Source organism: Notamacropus eugenii, chromosome 2 (genome assembly GCF_028372415.1).
Source record: "Notamacropus eugenii isolate mMacEug1 chromosome 2, mMacEug1.pri_v2, whole genome shotgun sequence".
NCBI classification, from domain to species: domain Eukaryota; kingdom Metazoa; phylum Chordata; class Mammalia; order Diprotodontia; family Macropodidae; genus Notamacropus; species Notamacropus eugenii.
In genome coordinates, this window is record NC_092873.1 from 473,694,426 (window position 1) to 473,715,820 (window position 21,395).

The window sequence follows — 21,395 nt, forward strand, 5'->3', positions numbered from 1 at the left end:
GAAAAAGTCAGTTTCACTGGACTGCTAGGTATAACAGGGGACATAACAACTGATAAGAGTGAAAAGAGAGGTTAAAGAAGTTTTGCACAAAGCTTTAAAAGCTACACAGGAGTTTACATTTTACTTTAGAGGCAACAGGATGAACCAGATTTGGTTCAATAAGGAAGTAACATGGACAGATCTACTGTGGCTGCAGTATGTAGGGATGGACTGTATCAGTGACATAAGTCAGGAAGAGCGAATAGAATGCTGTTGTAATAACAACCTATGAAAGAGAGATGTGAGGGTCCAGACTAAGGTGGTAGCTGTGTGAGTGGAGAGAAAGGTCTGAATATGAGAGATGTTGTAAGGCAAAAAGAGCAAGATTTGGTAGCTGGTTGTATATATGCAATGAAGGAGTGAGGAGTTCAGGATTATGGCAAAACAGCAAACCTGAGACCCTGCAAGGATGGCAGTGCCTTGACAGAAATAAGGAAACTTGGAAGAGTAGGTTTTCTGTGGGGAAGATAACACATTCAATTTTAGACACCTTGAGTTTAAAATGTCTCCACAACATCCAGCTTGAAATCTGTAACAGGAAATTGGCAAGCCAAGATTGAAGTTTGAGGTAAATTTGGAATGGACAGAGACATGGAAGTCATGTGTACAGATGTAATATTTAAATCTATAGGAGATGATGAGGTTACTGAGAGAATCTTTCCTCAAAAGAAAAGGACCCAGGACTACACCTTTGGGAACATCCATTGTTGGGGGTGTGTGATGCAGACAGTGAGCCAGCAAAGAAGAATGAGAGAGAGTTGAGTTAGGAAGTAAACCAGAAGACAGTAGAGTCATGAAACAAAGTTAAGAAAGATCATACAAGAGGACAGGGTACTAAATATTGTGGATGGGTCAAGAAAAAAGTTCATCTGATAATGCATTTTAGTAATTATTGGTAACTATGGACAGAACAGTTTCTGTAGAGTTATAAGGTCAAAAGCTAGATTTATAAAGGGTTGGTAAATGAGAAGATGTGGAGGCAGCAAAGATTCAACTTTTTGAAATAGCATAGATGGGAAAGAGAGAAATACAGAGAAATAGTTTGAGGGAATGGTAGGATCTAGAGAAGGTTTTTTAAAGGTGGGAGATATTTGGGCATGTCTGAAGGCAAGAGGGAAGAAACTAACTGATAGGCAGAATTCAAGAAGGGGGATGACTGAAGAAGCAATTTCATGGACAAGCCAGAAGAGGATGATAGTACATATATATAGGGCAGAGAAGGGAAAAGGAGAGAGTGGGAGATATCAAGGGGTTTTGCGATAAAGAGAATGGGGGAGGAGTGGCTCATGTATAAAGGGCTGAATTTTTTCATATATATGAATATACATGTGCATACATATATATATTTTGAGAGAGAGAGAGAGAAACTTCTATAGGTAGGTAGTGAGATAGGGAATCAATTAGGGAGCAAGAAAAAGGATGATCTTGCTTCAGTAAAGGTCCTGTGAGATTATGTAACATGAATTTGTAAAGAATCTATTTAGTATATTTGTGGAACTTCCTCTAGCTTTGTCCAGCAACTCATAAGAGCAGAGGGGGTAGGTGATGAAAATGACTCAAGGCTGAGGTTTGTAAAGAGGAGGATGATAGGACAACAGGGCAGTGTAGAGCTGAAATGACTAACTGGTTTAAAGTTAGAGACTGGAGAGGGAGGGAAGTAAAAATGGAGCAGGGGTAATGATGTGAGAAAGTATTGAGGGGTGGAGGGAACAGAAGTCTCTCTGAGGATGACAAATAAGTGCATGAAAACCATAGAGATAAATGGAATTATAAAAGGTTGTGGGCAAATGGAACTGTCAGAAAATTTCTAATTAGAGAAGACAAACACTTATGGGTAACAGTGAAATCTAGTGTGTGACCATCTTCATTGGGTGAGGTACAGTGAAGGGGAGCTCATGGGAATTAAAGAGGGAGAGAAAATAGGAAGTTAGGGAGTTTAAGGGACACCTACATAAATCTTAAAGTCTCCCAGTACAAGGGCAGAAATTAAGAAGGAGAGAAAAACCATGAAGCAAGTACTGAGCTCCTTGAGAAAAGAGAAAGAATAACTTAGAGATCACTTTACTACAGCTACATAATTATTATTGAGTGGAAAATTTTAATTTTGAGGATTTCAAAAGAAAGATTAAGTGCAGGAAGAGAAATAGAATCTTATCTGCAGCAAGGAATATTCTGATTCCCCTTCGAAAACCAGTGTGGCTGAGAGTATATAAAAACAATAGCAATGACGACAGAAAGATAGCACTTGTACGATGCTTTAGGGTTTATAAAGCGCTTTACAAATATTATCTCACTTTAATTCTAACAACAACTGTAGGAAGTAGATGCTATTTTTATTTCCATTTTGAGGATGAGGAAACTGAGGCAGGCAGAGGTTACAGCCAGTACTAGTGCTCTGACTTCCATGCTCAATTGTTACATATACATAGATGACTTAAGAAAAAAAACAAACCACTAACTTTTTAGTCTTACCACTAATGCTCATCATGTAGAGGAGGTTGTCTCAATAAAGCTAAGGCAGTCAAGTATAGGGCCATCTAAAGTACTGGCACTGACAATGGGACAAATAAATCTGCTGGTCCTCAAAGGGGTAAGAGAAGACCACTTTTCTCTTTCAATTTATCTGAACAATAAAAAGGTTTACCCCACTCCCCCCAAAAGTTAACTGTTCAAACTGCTATTCAAATAAGCCATTCAATTCATATTTGAAAGAAAATAAGAATATTGTTAAAAGAGAGAAATAAACTAGATTACAGGATCATACATCTAGAGAGGGAAGGGAACTCAGAAGGCCATCAGTCCAGTCCTTCATGTTACAGATGAGGAAACTGGAACCCAACAGAGATTCTATGTCTCTTGCCTTCAACAACAAACCTACTAAGTTTCTATGAGCCAGGATCTGAATCCAGGTATTCCTGACTCCAAGACCAGCACCTTCTCTATGCTTATTATGAGAGGAAAAAGGAAAGGATAAATGTCTTAGACGTATGTAAAACATTGCAAAGTAAAAACAAAATGAGATACAATAACCACTGTACCTTTTAGGGCTGGGATAATGATTGTTCTTAGGAAGTTTTGAAGTATAATCTCCATCAAACTGAGAAGGATTCCTACACCGCTGCATACAAAGCATCAGTCCCAAGATGACACACAGAACCAAAGAAATCACAAGGTAGCTTTGTCGATCTGAGACCTGCAGAGGAGAAAGTAATAAAATATATCTGATAAATTACTTAGTCACACTAGAGGAAAAAAACATATATGTGTGTATGTGTGTGCGCGCGTGTATGTGTGTGTGTATGTTAAGGTCACCAAGAAGTTTTACATATATACAAAATATATATTTACATGTAAAACTTCTTAGTTACCTGAATGAATAAAACCATTTGTTTCAGTGATCAAACTGAAGATGAAGGGTAAGCACTTCTCTGAAAATATACTTTCCAAAGTACTCCTTTAGTACTTCAGCACTTAAAACATTGAAACATTTAAAAAGAACTGGTAAAATTACATACCTATAATTCCTAGTTGTTAAATGTATACAACGTGGTCTAGTTGTAAAGAAAAATTACACACACACACACACACACACACACGAAAATACAGATATAATCTACGTTCAAGTTTACAAGTCATTTTATATCCACATTACTTCATCTAAGGCTCAGGGTTCCCTCTGAGATAAGTGTCCTACAGCTAGCATTCATATTCTAAAGACAAGTAAAGGCTCTCAGACACAAGGTGACTGCTTATGGTCAAACCATGTCTCAGAGGTAGGATTTAAACTCAGGTCTTCCAGATCCCAGCACAATGAACTAAATCAAACAAACACTTTATTAGTTCTTGAGCAGTGTACAAAATGGTGGCCAACAATTAAGTGATAAATTATGTTTAAGTGAAATTTAATTCACTTTTAGTAAAAGTAGCATGTTCTTTAAAAAAAAAAAAAAAACAGGAAGAAAAAAGGAAAGACATCGTGGCTTGGTGGGTACAAAACTGGCCTCTGAATCAAGGTGGGCTGGGTCTGAGTTCGGCTCTGTGACCCCAACAAATCACTCAGCCTCTTAATGCCCAGACTACTCTCTTAAGCTGGGAACTGATGATGAATGCTGGGATCTGCATTAGCAAAGCAGTTCTTCACAGAATCACCTTCAAGTCTTCAGTCAAAAAGACTGGATGGTTAGGTTGTTTTTTTTTTCTTTTTTGGGGGCAGGGGGGTTATTTTATTAACAAACAAAAATTTTTTTCATAGTCTTTCTATATAACAAAAGTTTATTAAACACTTGCTAAAGCACAAGGTGCTTAGGAGATTGGCACCAGGGATACAAAGATGAAGAAACAGCAACCTCTGATAAGGACAGATAAAGAGCCAGACAAGGACCTGCTGGATAATGTGGGGGGAGAGAGTACTGGGCAGGGGAAAGTTTCAGAGAGGGTGGGATTGAAGTTAGTTCTTTATGAGACAAGCAGCATGTGTAAAGGGTGCAGCAGGCCAAGAAAAGCAAAAGACAAGGCAGGAAGCAGAGAGGAACCCAGGTTAACCACAACACGGACAGGGTGAAGGAGAGTTCAGCTGATGAAAAACTGAATACAGACTGAATAGTAAATAGATGGGTCTACCCAAAACAAAGAAAAGGCTTGTTTTGGATGTCTAGAATTATTGAGGGGCATGTAAAGTTAAAGAAATGAAATATTCTTTGTTTTAGAAATTAAGTTTAATCATTATTTGTTAGACTCAAAAGTTCATTTGAGAAATATTAACTGGATACTTTTAAGTTTGTTAGCTAAATATTTGCTAAGATCTGCATTATGGGACTACGAGAAAAAGCCTAAAGAAAGGCATTTAAAATTTTAAAATACCATCTATCCTGGCTTATGGTTATGTTAATCATCAGATAATCTATTTATGAGAAAGTTCTTAGATTCTTTGACTTTCATCTTTACAACAATTTTCCAGCATGGACTATTTCAACATATTAATAATTACCTCACGTTTTAGTTCTGCCACTGTTGTTGATAAGTTAGAAACTAGTTGTGTCATGTTGGTCAATTGTGCTTGCAGCAACTGGATAGCTTCAGTTTGCCGTTGATCCTGTTGAAAGAAACGGACATTTTTGTTCTGAGTTAAATTTGTGGAGATACAACGGGAGTATAACTGGCTGTGTTTTGTTTTAAATTTCCCTATTGGAACTTTAAGTCATAATGCAAGCTTTTCATAGTTTTCAAAACTCTAGCTATACCGATTATAAATGCAAATAAATCATACATAGCAAGAAATACTGAATATCTTGACTCTGATCAGAGTTATTTTTCAAAAGAACCAAATTTCAAGAATCTGAACCAGGTCAATAAAAAAAAAAAACAAAAACCTGCTTCGTCTACCTGTATCACTACTCTGTAAAGTGAAGACTTACCAAGAATTAAGACATTCTGTGAATTGTGAATTAAAGACAATAAACAATAACCCAAAAGATACACAGAAACATATACTCTGGAAAGATAATCTTTTCTATTTTTAAAAAAATTATCAATCAACTTAAATTTGCAGTATTCATCCATTTATAAAATCAAGTGAAATCCAGTGAATTTTAAATTCTTTAAATATATTTGTTTAAAATAAAATTTAGTAGCCTCTATTAAACTCTACACTTGTCTTAATCTTGCTTACAAATACCATTTTGCACAAATTTTGAAAAATTATATTTTTTCAATCACTGTAATTCTACTTTCTTCCTCCCAACATACTATTTCTCTGAAATTATTCCTTTCATTTCTTATAGCACAATTGTATTCCATCACATTTATATACCCTAATTCATTCAGCTCTTACCCAATCTATGAGCTGTTCCTCAGATTCCCAAATTTTGCTCCCTCAACAAGGGCTATAAATATTTTTGCATTTCCTTAGGATTTGTTTTTGCTTAGGACTAATCACCCTCTTAATTTACTCTCCCTTTAATCCCCCTTTCCCCCACTCTCCACTTTCCCTATTTCCCTGCTGAAATTTATTTTTGTACTGTGTGTATTAATCTTGACTGGCTGAGATGTAAAGTGAGAGTATGAATGATGAGAAATGGATGACAGATGAGACCAGATGAGATTAAGATTCAAGTGTCAGTGGTTCCCACTCCTATTCACTCATTTATATAGATGTACCTTGATTATGCAAGTTAATTTTCCCAAAAACATTATTTTCCCTCCCCTCCTAATGTTTTTTTCTCTCCTTTCATACTTTCTTTAAGATCAAGGCATATCAGAACCAACCCTAGGCCTTCTCTCTAATCAGACTCCCTCTATGACACCCTAATGATAACAAGATTCACAGGAGAGATGCCTGACATCTCCCCAAATTAGAATGTAAGCAGTTTGTATCCCTGTTCAGTCTTTCATCATTTTTCATTTATGTTTACCTTTTTTATGTCTCTCTTAAACTCCTGTGTTTGAACTGACAAGGTTCTAAACGACTCTGGTGTTTTCACTAGAAATGCTTAGGAGTTAACTATTTCATTAAAATTTCCTATTTCACTATTTCATTCCCCCCCCATAGGATTAAACTTAGTTTTGCTAAATAATTCTGGACTTTAAATCTTTTATTTTTTTGCCCTCTGAACTATCATATTCCAAGCTCTATGTTTCTTCATAATGGTGGCTGCTAAAACATGTGTGATCCTGACTATGGCTCCTTTTCCTCTGGTTGCTTTCAGTATTTTTTCTTTGACCTGGAAGCTCTGTATCTTGGCTATCATATTCCTGGGAGTTTTCATTTGGAGGTTTCTTTCAGGAAGTAACTGGTAGATTCCTTCTATTTCCTTTGTCCTCTTGTTTCTAATGGCTCCGAGTAGTTTTAAGATTTCTTGAAATACGATGCTTGTCTAGTCTCGTGTTTTAGTCATGATATTTAGGTAGATTGAGAATATTAAATATTTCTTTTGTTTTTCAGATCAGTTGTTCTTGCTATGAGATAAATTACATTTACTTCTATTTTTCTTCTACTCTTCTGACTTTGTTTTAATATTTGTTGTTGTCTCAAGAAGTCTTTGGCTTCTATGTGGTCTATTCAATTTTTCAGGGATTTTATTTGCTCGCCGTACTTGTTGTGCCAAACTGTTAACTCTTTCCAATCTTTCTTCCATAGTACTTATTTATTTTCTAGTTTTTCCCTCTAATATTCTCATTTCAATGACAAAAACATTTTTAAACTCTTTTTTAAAACTTTTGCTTCACCTTTTTCAGGAATTCTCACTAAATTTGTGCTTTTCTTTCAGCTATGATCACATATATTCTGGGTTCATTCTCTCTTTCCAGTTTTGTATCTTGGGTGTCCCTGTTACCATAGCATCTTTTTATGGTGGAAATCTTTTTCTGTTTGTTCATTCTTCCAATCTACTACTCGACCTTAGACTTCATGTTAAGGCTTGGCTGTAGACTTCTATAAGGAAGACTTGGGCTGGTCCCGTTGTGTTGTGTTGTTATAGGATCTCACAGACACCTCAGAACTTAGCATAGTGCCTGGCACATAGTGAGTGCTTAAGAAATGGCTAATAATGGAATGACTGGAGGACCTGCAAGCTTTAAACACTTCCAAAGTGATCTGACCCATGGTAAAGGATTTAAAAATGCCCTGATCTGAGCTTTGTATTTGTCTGACCGAGGTTTGGGACTGGGCAACAACAGACTGCTACCTGGCTCAGCCAGTCAGCCTGCTGGGAAGATCTACTGGTTCAGAGGGAAAAAAATGCAGGATATCACACCCAGAGTACCAATAGGCTGGTCATTTACTGATGAGGGCTTTGGCCAGGAAAACCCATGAAACAAAAAAACTTAAATGACTCTCAGCATCTCAAGATGTTTTGGTTTTTGTAATGACAATGGTATAAAAGGGGACAGAATACTAAGAAACAGTTTTCAGACTTTTAAAAAAATTAACATAGTAATAGTACTCTAAAAGTAAGATTCTTGTCTCTAGCATGCATACTATTAAAAGAGCTAAACTGTATCAATCTTGACATTCTTGCTATATATAAAACTATTAAGACAAAAGCAAATTGCAGCTACAAGGGATCATTTACAGAATTTTCTTGGAATTGTCTTTATCACATTTACAAAGACAGGAAGAAACAATTTCATAGGGCATTTGGACATCTCACACTGTAGCATAATAAAGTAACTATCTACAAAAAAAATCAGGAAAATAATTTTAACATGTCATATTTGTTGCAAAGGACAAAGAGCTAGAGAAATTCTTTGAAGATCTTCCAAATTAAATAAAAATATCCTTTTCATGTGGTAATACCAAAACAAAGGTGAGATCAGTAAAAAAATACTGGGAAATATGACTCAAGAGTAAGGAAGCCAAATGCAAGACTGGTAAACTATGGAAAAGTCTCACACCTACACATCATGAATACTCTAAAAATAGGTTAAAAAGCCATGAACATGACAAGGGCTAATTAATATGCTAAAATAAAATGGGTATTTTAACAGAGAGGAAATGACTATTACTAGGATAAGAGTCATTCCTGAATTGGTAGTTTTATTTTATCCTAACTCAACTAGGTAGCAAGGTGTAATAGCTAGGGAACCTGGAGTCCCCAAGACCTGGGTTCAAGTCTTGATTTACAATTACTAGCTGCGAGACAATTTCACATCCTCTCTGTGCCTGTTTCCTCATCTGTAAAATGAGGGGGTTGGACTTGATGGCCTTGTAAGGTCCCAGTCCTTTCCAACTCTTAAATCTTTGATCCTGTGATTTCTCACGCCAATCCTTTTCCTCTTTTCTGTTTCTCTACAGAATCTGTTCTAAATCTCTTCTCTGGAGTCACCTACATACCCTCCCTTCCCATATATTCAGCTGAAAAATAAAGTGAGGCCATATGTCATGACCTCCCCCTCCTCTCCAATTTCACATTTCCAATAACCTACATATCATCTCCCATTGTCTCCTTTGCTTCAGTTTCAGAAAATGAAGTGGCTCATCTTGCCAGTGGTAACTCCACTATTTGTGGCCCTGATGCTACTACCTTTGTCTCCACCATGAATTTGCCCTATTGACCATCCTCTCATTTGTACTTGTATCTCCAGTGCCTAAAACACAGAAAGATCTTAAAGGCCTGAATGACTGAATTCAGGTGAGTTTCTTAGCTCTTAATGTATGACCCAAATGTTCAATGAAACACATATAATATAAAATGAAATGTTTAATTTTGGTCTATGTTCCCTATGCCTAGACCATACTAGGCAGTTAATAAAACATGTTAAATTGTACTTTAAAATGCTTAGGTTAAGCTTAGAACCCTGGACCTTGTTTTTCAGATGCACATAACCTAGTTGGGGAGAACAGATTTATAAACAATTCTATGCTTTCTTATGTGGAGTGGTTGAAATATTTTTTGCCAGCTCACACAATTTTTTAATTAAAATTAAGAGTGAAAAAATGCATCAAGTTCATCAAACAGCACTAGTGGGACCAAATAGTCTGGAGGAGGGGAGGGGTGGGAATTTATGAATACATAAAGTTTTCACAGTGTTTCTGCATATAGGGGATAGATCACTGACTTTTACTAAGCTTAACTATTTTTTTTTTAGGTAAGGCCAGGAAAAAATTTAGAGTCCAGGAATAGTTAAATAAGAAAAAGCAAAGGGACACTAAGATGGCCAAGCAATTACTGTGTAAGTGATTCTGCTCAATCAGCTGTTCTCTGCTGTAGATAATTCTTAGATATAAAAGCTAAAGATTAGAAATCACAGTCCCTGAAACAGTCTCCCTGTAACAGGCTTTCTTCAGGACTAGCAAGGTAGCCTTAGCAGGAAATTCTTCCTAGTCAGGTACCAACTACTTGTTCTGACTATTAATATTTTTCATTCATCTAAAGGGTCTACAATATGCAAGGCAAGGGTGTGTCAAAGGAGAATATGCATTCCTTTTCAGCTTTATCTCATTTATTGCTACTCATAAAAATATAATGAACTCAACTTGCTCTCAAAGAATAGATAAGAGGTACGCAACTCACCAAGAAATGAAGAGTATGGCAAGTGCCAAGGAGAGGTATAAAAGTACAGTAGGGATTTAGGAAGGAAAGACCTCTTTCGAGTTGATGGGAGGCATTTGGAAGGGTTTACAGTAGAAAAGAAATCTAACCTGAACCTTGAAATGTTGTTAGGATTTCATCAGATTAAAAACTGAATTTAAAAAAAAAAAAAGGCCAATCCAGGGAGAGAATAAAGCAAGGAAGCAGGGAAAGGTGAGGATTGGGCATAGTGTAATCTGTGGAAAGGCCTTTAATATTTAAAAAGCATGGATTTATTCACTGGGAAGATTTAATTGGCAGCAATCTATCAGGTAGGCTGAAAGTAAGACAAATGGGTAGGGAAACTGAGCTAGTTAGAAGAGGTTTAAAAAAACCAAACAAACCCTAACTTCCATAATAGCATGCTTTTACTGAAGAAAATTAAATATAACTGTATGATAGGTACAACTGCCCTTGAAAATTTCAATTGCTTTGCTAACTACCAAACATACTTTGACAAAACTCATTTGCATCATTATTCCATAAGTTTTCCCAAGTAAAATTTTATTATCTCATCTAGCAGTTTTCTGAGATATCAAATTGAAAATAATAATGATTTTAAAAGACCCAAACCAACTATTTTTAGGCATAATCCTATTTCAAATGTTCTTTATCAAGATTATGAAAAAATTACACCGAAGGGAATTCCTAATGCTGATGGCCACAGTATGCCAAGAAAAAAAACATTAACTAAAAGTCTTTAGAGTTCCTCAACTAGCAGAAAATATAATGTCCCAATAATTGTTTCTCTGATTTTAGCAAGAAGATATTTATCAAAATTCAAGAGAAGCTTAAATGAAAAAACCATAGTTTTCTCTACTTACCTGTTCCTCTGCTATTCGAGAAGTGTTCTGAAGCTTTATTATAGTTTTATTAAAGGCCTTTTGCATTTCTTCCATTTGTTTTCGATACCTGTGAAATAGATACACTTTTAAATTAATTTTCATTTTCCCCTAATTTACTTATTATTATATATAACCTCTACTTTGCATTCCTAGTTTCAAATCCTTCTTTGATCTTTCTCCATGAATGATAACTCTTTGTTTTCACTAGAGCTACCAACAAACATAAAGAAAAAGGCTTCTGGGGGTCTATCGAATACTGTTATTTAGTGACAGTGATAACATCATACTTCTTAGTGGTTGGAGGTTTATTTGAGGAGGTGGAGTATGCTGAACAGGTGAGAGAAAAGGAAAGATGATTTTGGAACGATAGAAGGATTGTTCAAGTAACAGGAAACAAGAGGCAAGAAACAGCACAGAAGTAACCACTGGGGTGTCAATAAATATAATTTTTTCTTATCTTGGTCTACTAAAATCATACCCTTCTGCTAAGGCCCAGCTCTGATACTGCCAACACCATGAAGTCTCCTCGGATCATTTTAGTCCAAAATTATCTTTTCAAACACTGAAAAGGGCTATGTTGGCCATGTCCAAAACTAAATTGAAATTTTCATGTGTCTGTCAACAAGCATTTACCTACCTATTATGTATCATGAATTCTGTTAAAAAAAAAAAAAAACAACAAAATAACAATCCCCCACCTCAAGCAGGGGTGAGGAGGGAGGTGACTATGGAATATAGCATGGTCACAGTTGTTATCATTTAAAAGGTATTATTCAGCTTTGCCTTGAATCCCATGTTAGCATGCTAACAATGCTGTGCACATAGAAGGTTATATGTTTTATTAATGCCATTTGCTTTTATATCAACAGTCATTTCTTTATATACTTGGCACCCATCTTGTGGGTCTTCTTTACAAGGAAAAGAAAAATTGTTAAGTAAAATCAACCTATATCAACCTGAAGTTATATCTAAAGAGACTGCAACATTCTGAACCCATAGTTCTCTGTCTTTCCAAAGAAAGGTGGGAGCTAAATTTGCTCATCTCCCATGATTGGGAAAATTATATAATGATCATAATGATAAGCCATTGTAATTAATTGCTAGCATTTATATAGCACTTTAAGGGTTGCAAAGTGCTCTATATATGTTATCTCATTTTATCCTCACAACAATCCTCTGAGGCAGGTATGGTTATTATCCCCATTTTATGTGAGGAAAGTGAAGCTGAGAGAAGTCATGTGATTTGCTTAAGTTTAATACAGCTACTAGGTGTGTGAGGCAGAATTTCAACTAAGGTGCTCCTGATCCTCCCTCCAGTGAGCTCTCCATTGGAGTTCTTAGCTGACTGCATCTCCTGTACAGCTATTTGCTCTACTTCCCTTACTGCATGTAAGTATTTCCTGTATAAGTATTACTCCTAAAGGACACACTGAAGCTATAATAATGTCCTAGAAGGTCTCATCCGATTAATGTAGCTGGACCCAGAAGAAGTGGGATGTAATGAGCACTGAAAAAATATTACCAAGACTTTTCTAAGATCTCACTGTTCTCATTCTTTGAGAAGAAATCCCCACACAGCTGACCACAAAGCTGAATGTTCAACCATTTGATTAACAGTAAGAAGAAACTGTTGAGGGCTAAGCCTAAAGGGAGGGAGTCAGGTACTGTGCATGCTCAAAACTTGACATAACCATTACCAAAGGCCATAAGAGAGCAGGCCCAAGAAAACAATGTAACGTCAGTCTGTACTCAAAAATCTAGCAGGGAGCAATCTTCAGAGTCCCCACAAGGGATTCACTCCCTCATTAAACTCTTCTAAATCTTCCATTGATATGCAGAGTTGCCTCTGATGGTGTGCTGTACAGTTAATGATCTTGCCTACATAAAGTGTTCACTGGGACAAGGTGAGGAAGGGAAAATGAGTATGTATACATCCTTAACAAGGGAAAGCAAGAATGGCATTCTGCTTTTTATAGTTTAAAAGAAAATTAGAGGTCATATGTGTGTGTGCCTCTGTGCATGTGGGCAAGCTTGTGCCCATGGGTGCTTCAGCAGACCTGAAGGGGCAGACAGAGAGAGGTGGCTTGTTCTCTCTCAGTCGGTCTCAGAGGAAAGTAATCTCGGTTTTTCACAGAAGCTGGATCTCAGGTCTGGATACAGTTCTTAACTCCAGAGATGAGGAAAAGGGAAGATCTCATGAGTTATGGCTCCACAAAGGTGAGACTGGTCATGGGGCTGCCTGAATCCAAATCCACTACTCAGCCTCTTTAATTTCAAAGCATCCCACTAAAGACAGACAAAGGGAATTTAGGGAAGGTTATCTTTTCTCACTGTACAATATATTACTGAAAGTATTTGCCTGAGAGTTGCACCCTCTGTCCATCACTGCCTGCACACTTGTGTATCATCTTCTAGTGAGATAGAGCCCTTCTGACCTATCTTCTGTGGGCCTTCTTTACCCAAAGAAGCAAGAGCTACAGTCAAGATTAATTAAAATCCAAAGTTCTGAAAATAATGCCAATGTCCACTGACTGGGGAATGACTAAACACATTGCATGGCACATGAATGTAGTGGAATATTATTGTGATGAAATTATGACTATAGAGAAGATGGGAACTGATAAAAGTGAAGTAAGCAAAAAAAGGAACATATACAATGACATCAAAGTAAACAAAAGGCTAACGACAACAATAAAATAAATGAAATTGAATGATGCAAAATCACAATGACTGATGACCAAGTCTGTCCCCAAAGAAGAAATATCAAAAGGCATCCATCTCCTTCACATTAATATCTGCCATTTCTGATATGATGGTTAGTTTTCATGAACTTTTCTTCTTCTCAGGTTGGGAAGAAAAATCCAGGTGATATAAAAAAGATATAAATTTTAAAAAGCTAAGTATTCCCAGTGCAATCTGGTTATCTCGTGTTATTTGTCTTTGCATTAATTTCCCTCAAATAGGCAATAGACAGTTTAAACCTTTGTAAATAATGAAATAAACCACTGTTCCAAAAGGGATCCGTGTTGATCTCTGTTGCAAAGATAAACTCAAGATAATAAAATCATAAAGCACTTGCAACATGTATAATGGAAACACATATCCACAGAAGGCTCAGTAACATACAGAACAACAGGGTAGTTCTATATCAACAACTCAATTATTCAAAATAACCAAAAATCTTACTTGAGCCTTCCCCACCAAATAAGTGAAAAATAAGAAAACTGGTCAGTTTGGGCTTTACCATTCTTTTTCTTTTCCTTCCTGTCCTTCTAAGATTCATGCAGCAAAGTGATGCAAAGTTAGGTAAGACATGAGAGGAAGTGAAATAACTCAACCTTGACACCCTTGAATAAGTTTAAGTTTAACCAGCTGTGGTTAAAGTTCCACAATTAAAACTTACCAAGAAAAAAGGTAATTATTTCATTTTCATCCATCATTGTGTGTGTGTATGTGTAAGTAAACTGTGTAGATAAATGTTGACTGGTACCATTATATCAAGAATTAATTCAATCCTGACCTACAATTTTTTTTTCTTTCTTGAATGTCCTAAGCATATTCCAGTCCTCAGGGAAAACACTACTCAACTTGCCCTTCAAGTACAACTGCTTCAATTACTCCTTCTATGACAATCTTACCTTTGGCTAAGTTCCTCTAGGTATCGGCCACTGAGGGACATGTTGACTTCTAGGGCTTTAATGCGGTTGTTAAGCCTCATGAATACAGACTCTTTTTGGTTTGATCCATGCACAAGGTTTCCGTTAGCATACCCTAGATCTGTTGAGTTTTGTAACTCAGCATAAAAATCAGGAGCTGTCCTCTGCAAACCACCATGCACAGGGATAGCAAGAAGTACATCTTCTGCTGCTTGTTCCTCATCTCTTATGTCAGAGACTGGAGAAGACTCCACAACAGGAGGGGGAATGTGCTTGTGTGTGTCAGCAGCAGTCACCTTGGCTTCCTCATCTTCACCGTCTGCCATAGAGGCCGTGTGTTCAGGCAGCACAATTGATTCTGAAGGCTTTAGGATCATTTGAATTGAGTTTACATCATCCCTAACACTACTGTCCCTAAGTTCACCCACCATACTGGTCTCATGGATCACAGAATGCTTTTCTATAGGAATACTGCCCTCAGACTTTTTTTCTGTTTCTGTATAAACTTCAACAATGCTTTCTTGAGCAAAGAGTTGTGATACTGTCTGTCCCACTTCATGCTTAATAGGGTCAGGAACCTCAGCTTTGGAAGATGACTTGATTTCTGGAGTCACATCTAAAAGAACTGATTGAGACACAGTTGGAGGATGGCTGGGCTCTAGTTCAATAGCATCCTTGGTATGATTGACCAGATCTTCGTGGAAAACACTGCTTATGTTACGTGTCACAGCAGTTTCAGCTTCTCCCTCCATCATCTTACTGTCGAATTCCTCACTCAGAGGTTGTGACACAGAAACCTCTAATGACTCAGGGGCCAGTGGTAATGGTGGCTGGGCTGTAACAGGATAATATGCCTCTCTACTCCCCACAGTTCTGCTGCGTTGACGAGAAAGAGCAACTCTAACGGAACACCACTTCAGCAGATACTCTGAACAGCTGGAAACACAACACACAGTTGCTAGTTCACTGCAATATGCTTGAGTCTCCAACTCAGACCATGCTGGGGACTCTTCTTCTTGCTCATCATTCCCAAGAAGAGTGACAGTTGAAGGGCTTGGCTCCTCCTCTTCTTCTTGGACCAGTTGCACAATTGGGCCTTCTTTCGGAAAGTCTAGGGAGGGTGGCTCTGTATCTGGTAAATGACCTTCAGCAGTTACAAACCTAGGAATAAACATCTCCATTACAAATCTAAAGGTAAAACATGGTTTGAGTTTAAAAAAAAAAAATCTGTCATGCAGTAAGCACTCAAATATCTATTAATATTTTAAGTTAACTTTTCCCCCATAAAAACATGTTCAATATTTCAAATGTTGTTCAAATATCGGAAAGAGCTAATTATTTTTTCAAAAATTACTAATACATCATTTTTATTTGGGGACATTGCTTGATTAAAGGGATAAAATGGAATAATATTGCAGAACAGTTAAATTACTAGAATTCTGGCAAATAATTTTTCAAGTGACTAAGAATAGTATGATATCATACTAAATCATAATCTTTGACTAAAGGAGGCCTACCTGTAATGACTACCTCTATCCCCCCACCCAAGTCCTCAAAATATTTTTGCATATATTCTCATGCAAATATCCCTACAGACAAAAAAAAAAATGAACAAAAACAGAAGACAATTCCTTTTCAACAGAAGAGAAATATTTGCAAGAGATAATTAGAGGGGGGGGAATATAAAGGGAAAACAAAATCATTTTGGAGGTAAAATTTTGAGGTATCTTAATATTTTTAGGATAGTTTTCTATTGTTTTAAAAAGGAGACAAAACGCTGTGACCAACATTATTCCTCCCCAACCGTTTTAAGATCAATAATGACTCCAAAAGAAAACTCATAAAGTATCATTAAATAATGCTATATTCCAACTCTGATTTCCTTTAATACTTAAGAGTCTGTAGAGTAAAATGTATCAAAATTAAGCATAAATTGTTTGTTAACTATGGCACACTAAGAATATCATAAGCTACCAGAGGTTCTACTTTTCTTACATCCCACATAGGCCCATGGCACATGGTATGCACTTAATAAATACTTACACATTTAGACTCATTATAGTTGGACCCTTTAACAAATCCTTTGACCTATAATCATAACTAGTCTTAAAAGAAACAAATTTACAGTAATGAAAAAAAAAGCACTAAGAATACTAAAAAAAAAAGTCAAAATCATGCATACCTGGCATTATAATGTGGTGAAAAGGGTCTTTTTTTGGTTTGTTTTCACCTTGCTGTAACAGATTTACCTGCCCTTTTATGTTTTGCTTGGGATAATCAAGTCTTACACTTAATGTTTTAGGGAATAAAATATATGTAAATTAATTTTTACTAGTAATAACTTACTTTCTATATCATTAGAACTTCAATTAACACCCTGCTGCTTCTGGGCTTAACATTCTAAGGTACTACTGTAACTTACTCAGGTGATGGAATGGGACTCGGCTCTGGATCTAGCATCTGAGGGGCTGCTGTGGTTGGGCCATTCTCAGATACACTCTTATTTCCTATTTGAAAAGAAATTATATACATCCACATTGAAAAGTTGATTAAGTAGGATATTTTCTTAAGCTGTACCGCATTCTATTTTCTTATGATAAAGAATGAATGGGCAATGATAAAGAAAATGAAGAAGTTTGTTACTAGAGCATATTGTCCTTCAAATAATTCTGCTATCAGCTTCTTTAACCAAAGCAAAAATGCATGGTCAAACTTAATGATATTTAGCAAACTGAAGTCACTGGAACTTAAACTAAAACAAATACCATATAGGTATATATATGAATATATATCACATTTTCCCCCTTAAATCTGGTAATCATAAAAACAGAGTAAGGCACATAACTGGTGCTATTTTTCAGTATATGCACTTTTTTTTCCACATCCCATTTTAAGGCAAAAGGTAAGAGTAAATATTAAGATCAATATCATAAGACAAATAGTGTTCTACCTTTCCTTCTATGCCTTCTATCCTGCTGAAGAACTTAAGGAGAAAAAGAAATGAACTTGTGGCTTGTCATTAGCAGTAATTAACATGAGATACCATGTTGTCAGGAGAGTTTAAAATTACAAATAAGGACAGGATAGGATGGAGGGAAATATAGTTAGTCCCATACAACACAACTAGTATGGAAATCATTTGCAAAACTACACAGATTTGGCCTATATTGAATTGCTTGTCTTCCAAGGGGAAGGGGTGGAGAGGGAGGGAGCTAAAGAAGTTGGAACTCAAAGTGTTAGGATCAACTGTAATGTTCTTACCACTGGGAAATAAGAAATACAGGTTAAGGGGTTAAGAAAGCTATCTGGCCCTACAGGATAAAAGAGAAGACAGAGACAAGGGCAGGGAGGGAGGATAGAGGAGAGAGCAGATTGGTCACAGGGGCAACTAGAATGCTTGGGTTTGGCGGGGGGGAGGGGATAAAAGGGGAGAAAATTTGTAACCCAAAATTTTGTGAAAATAAATGTTAAAAGTTAAATAAAAAAAAAAAATTACAAATAAGGTAAAGGGCAAGGAAAAGACATAATATGGTGGACACATAGGCTGATGCAGGTCACCAAAGACTTATATAGGGAAAATGGTAAAAGACCATGATTAACAACATGTATAGCTTGGAAAAGGAGGTAGGTGTTTTTATAGAATGGAAAGCAGCAGAAAGACAATCTGGAGAGAACACTGCTATCTCTGAGATACCAGAAAGAAGACCTCTCAAATACTATATAGATCACATATGGAGGATTTATGGAAAAATACAGATTAAAAGTCACAGGAGAAGCTATGTGAGAGCTGCAACCTGTATCAGTAGAGGATATACCCATAAAATACTTATCATGGTCCATCAAAGAAATAATCACATGGGAGTTTTAATTATCAAACATCTATTAGATAGCTATTTTGTGCTCTGACAAAGGATACAAGCTAAGCAATGACTTAGCCCTCATGGAATTTACAGCTTAGTAAGCTGATGGGACAGCAATGCAGATAGGTATAAGACAAACTATTAAGTGCATCAGAGAGTTATAAATCATTGTTAGTAACCACAGGATTCAAGGAAAGCTTCAAAGATGTGAGGGGAGTTTCTGAATTGGGTTTAACAATAGATATGAATTCAAGTGGTGAGGAGAGGGAGGAAGAAGCCCTCAAGCCACAGAGAAAGAACAAGCTGGGAAAAGGGAAGAAAGTGTGATAATGCAACATGTATTTGGGGATTAAAAAGTAATTCCTTTTGAAGTAACACTGAAGAGATAAGTTGGTGCCTGATTGTGGAGGGTTCTAGGGTCCTAAATGGCAAGAAAATTAAGAGAAGGGGTAGCTGTTTGTTTGTAACTGATGATTCCTAAACAGACTATAACAACAGGTGCCTTATTTCTAAACTGTCTGGGTAGGCCATTAGATAGAGAAACAGTTTAAGCAACAGTTGAGGAATCTAAATTATCACTATCACACTCTCTTGACTAGTTAAAGTAACTGATGAATTCTAATAAAAGAAATAAAAGTGATGAACATATGTATTGTGTGTGTATGTGGCTGTGTGCCTATGTATGTGTTAATAAGAGAATGAATTACAATTCTGCTAATAGCATCCTGCTACAAATGTAGAACTTGTAGTCACTCTAAAAGGAAATTCTTAAGTACCTTATTTATATTTTTCTTTTCAAAATCTAACTAGTTTATTAATTGGTCTTCCTAGTTAGGTAGAACAATAACAATTGGATGGGTAGTATTTGAGAAGCCACATTTGAAAAAGAGATTCAAAAAATGAGTAGATAGGTACCTTCTGCCTCCGCAAGGTCTTCAGTTTTTGCTCCCAAAATATTTGCAGCAATATTCACCATATTTAGAATGGCATCTAAACAGAATGCAACCAAGTCAGTTATGGAAAGTTGTGAAGTGTCACTGTATCAAACAACTTTTCAAATCCTAGAGCAACAAAAATCTCCATTAATTCAAGAATCAGCAGAACTTTAGTTCAAAGAATACTTGACACTGGACAATTTTTTCATCAATAGGTGAAAATATATAATAGGTGTACACTATATAATCATAGTGTGCCCAATCCCAACATTTTTATTTTGATTTGTGATAGATCCCAACTAGTCTCAACACCACCTTTCTCATCTGATGTGGTACATGTCTGTAAACTCCTGCATATTCTCCTCTAAAACAGGAGTGGAAGAAGAGAGCAATATTTGTGCTCGGTTGGATTTCCTTAGGAAATGAGATTAGTAATGCATTAATATCCATTTTCAGTTCTTCAATAGAGAATATCCCACTGTCAATAGCTCAATTGCATGCTGTAAGTTCTTGTTTTAATTTTCTCTTTCTTACCTGATGCAGATTCTAATTTTCAAAGTTGTGGGCATAGCTAACATCAGCTGTAAGCAGCTGATTCAAGGACTCACTCTGGTATAATCATTTTCTCTCTGTCCTTTTTGCTTTGCTATTTTATTCCATGGTTACCATGTGGTGACAAGTAGACTCTCTCCTTGTGCAGAATGTTCATGATATCCAAGCTCTGCTTAGCCCTTGGCCTCTCTTGTTTCTTACTCCTAAACTGTTTTCCAACATAATTTTTTCCCTCTTCTTCAATCTGCAATTTCTCTGCTATCTTAATCTTCTTATAAAGGACACACTGATTTAACAAGGAACTTCTCTTTGGGTTCATCACAGATACACTTGCAATACTTTATCATTCTTCAACAATTTACGGTGGTGCCTAAAGTGTAACTATCTTTACAATCATCTTTTGGCAAATATTCACCATGCAATACAAAAGGATCAAGTGTTTCATAAAATGATGTTTTAATTACTTTTGTATAAATGATAAAATCCGTCTCTACCACCTCCTTTATCGGTTTCTTCAATGAGGCTCTCCAAGTCATCTGTCCATTTAGAGTCAAATACCTTTTGTCTTCTGGTTTCATTTACAGTAAGTACGTCAATATTGATATGATTTTGATTACTGATATGATCTGATTATTGGATTAGGATTTCACTTAAGGTGCCAACAAATTACCTTAATGTTTATTAATGTTCTAAAATCATATGATTCTCAGAACACTTGTTTTTTTGTTGCTCTGCCTCCACTAGGGCTACACAGAAATGAAGGCCACTCTGAACTTTTCTCCATTTTATGATTTGCCATGTAATTTGCCAAATAATACATCAGCAAGTCTTGAGCCTCTCTTGTACTTGTTCTTGCAGATCAGACAAGTCTATTTCTGGGAACATATTTGGAGCCTTTTCAACATGGTAGAACTTAACAGAACACTATTTGCACAGCTTTCACAAACCCAGGGTTCACACCACAAAGATAAATCAGAACACAAATACCTTCCAAGAGAACACATATAGGCAAAATGCAGCAAATTTACCAAAATCTTATGTTGGAAGAAGGGGTGGAAGGGAAGGCTGGAGGGAGTAGTACTCATAGTAGAATTCATGGTTTTCTCTTGATTTGGGAGCGGGAATGACAGAGAGAATTAAAAGGTAGAAGGAGAAAGGCAAGTTAAAGGTGAATTATCTGAAAAATTATCTTTGAGCATTTTACAGAACCTCTAGCTGCCAACCTTATTCACTGTACTCAGGGAGAGTTTCTCAAAGGACACCTAGAGAGTTAAGACATTTTTCATGGGTTATGAATCCAAAGCTTCATGTTCAGATTATTGCTAAATTTCGATAATGATACAAGGTCCAGTTAACATGCTCATAAGACATTATTTACAATTAATTTACTATTGTCATATGTAATTGAAAGCATACAAAGAGCCTCACAAATTATTCTGAG

At 36.4% G+C, this 21,395-nt stretch overlaps 1 protein-coding gene across 7 annotated transcripts in view; it reads right to left on the reverse strand.

The window, feature by feature from the left end:
* SUCO (SUN domain containing ossification factor) overlaps nucleotides 1–21,395 on the reverse strand; it is an 86,816-nt gene that overhangs the window by 5,834 nt on the left and 59,587 nt on the right. For all 7 annotated transcript variants that reach the window (XR_011975662.1, XR_011975663.1, XM_072648602.1 and 4 more), the window contains 6 exons: nucleotides 19,383–19,457; nucleotides 17,030–17,114; nucleotides 14,590–15,768; nucleotides 10,931–11,018; nucleotides 5,027–5,131; nucleotides 3,078–3,232 (listed from right to left, as the gene is read on the reverse strand). Coding sequence is in view for 5 of the 7 variants with exons in the window: in XM_072648602.1 (XP_072504703.1) it covers nucleotides 3,078–3,232; nucleotides 5,027–5,131; nucleotides 10,931–11,018; nucleotides 14,590–15,768; nucleotides 17,030–17,114; nucleotides 19,383–19,457 (1,687 nt within the window). In the remaining 2 variants the exon portion in view is untranslated. The remainder of the gene's footprint in view (nucleotides 1–3,077; nucleotides 3,233–5,026; nucleotides 5,132–10,930; nucleotides 11,019–14,589; nucleotides 15,769–17,029; nucleotides 17,115–19,382; nucleotides 19,458–21,395) is intronic.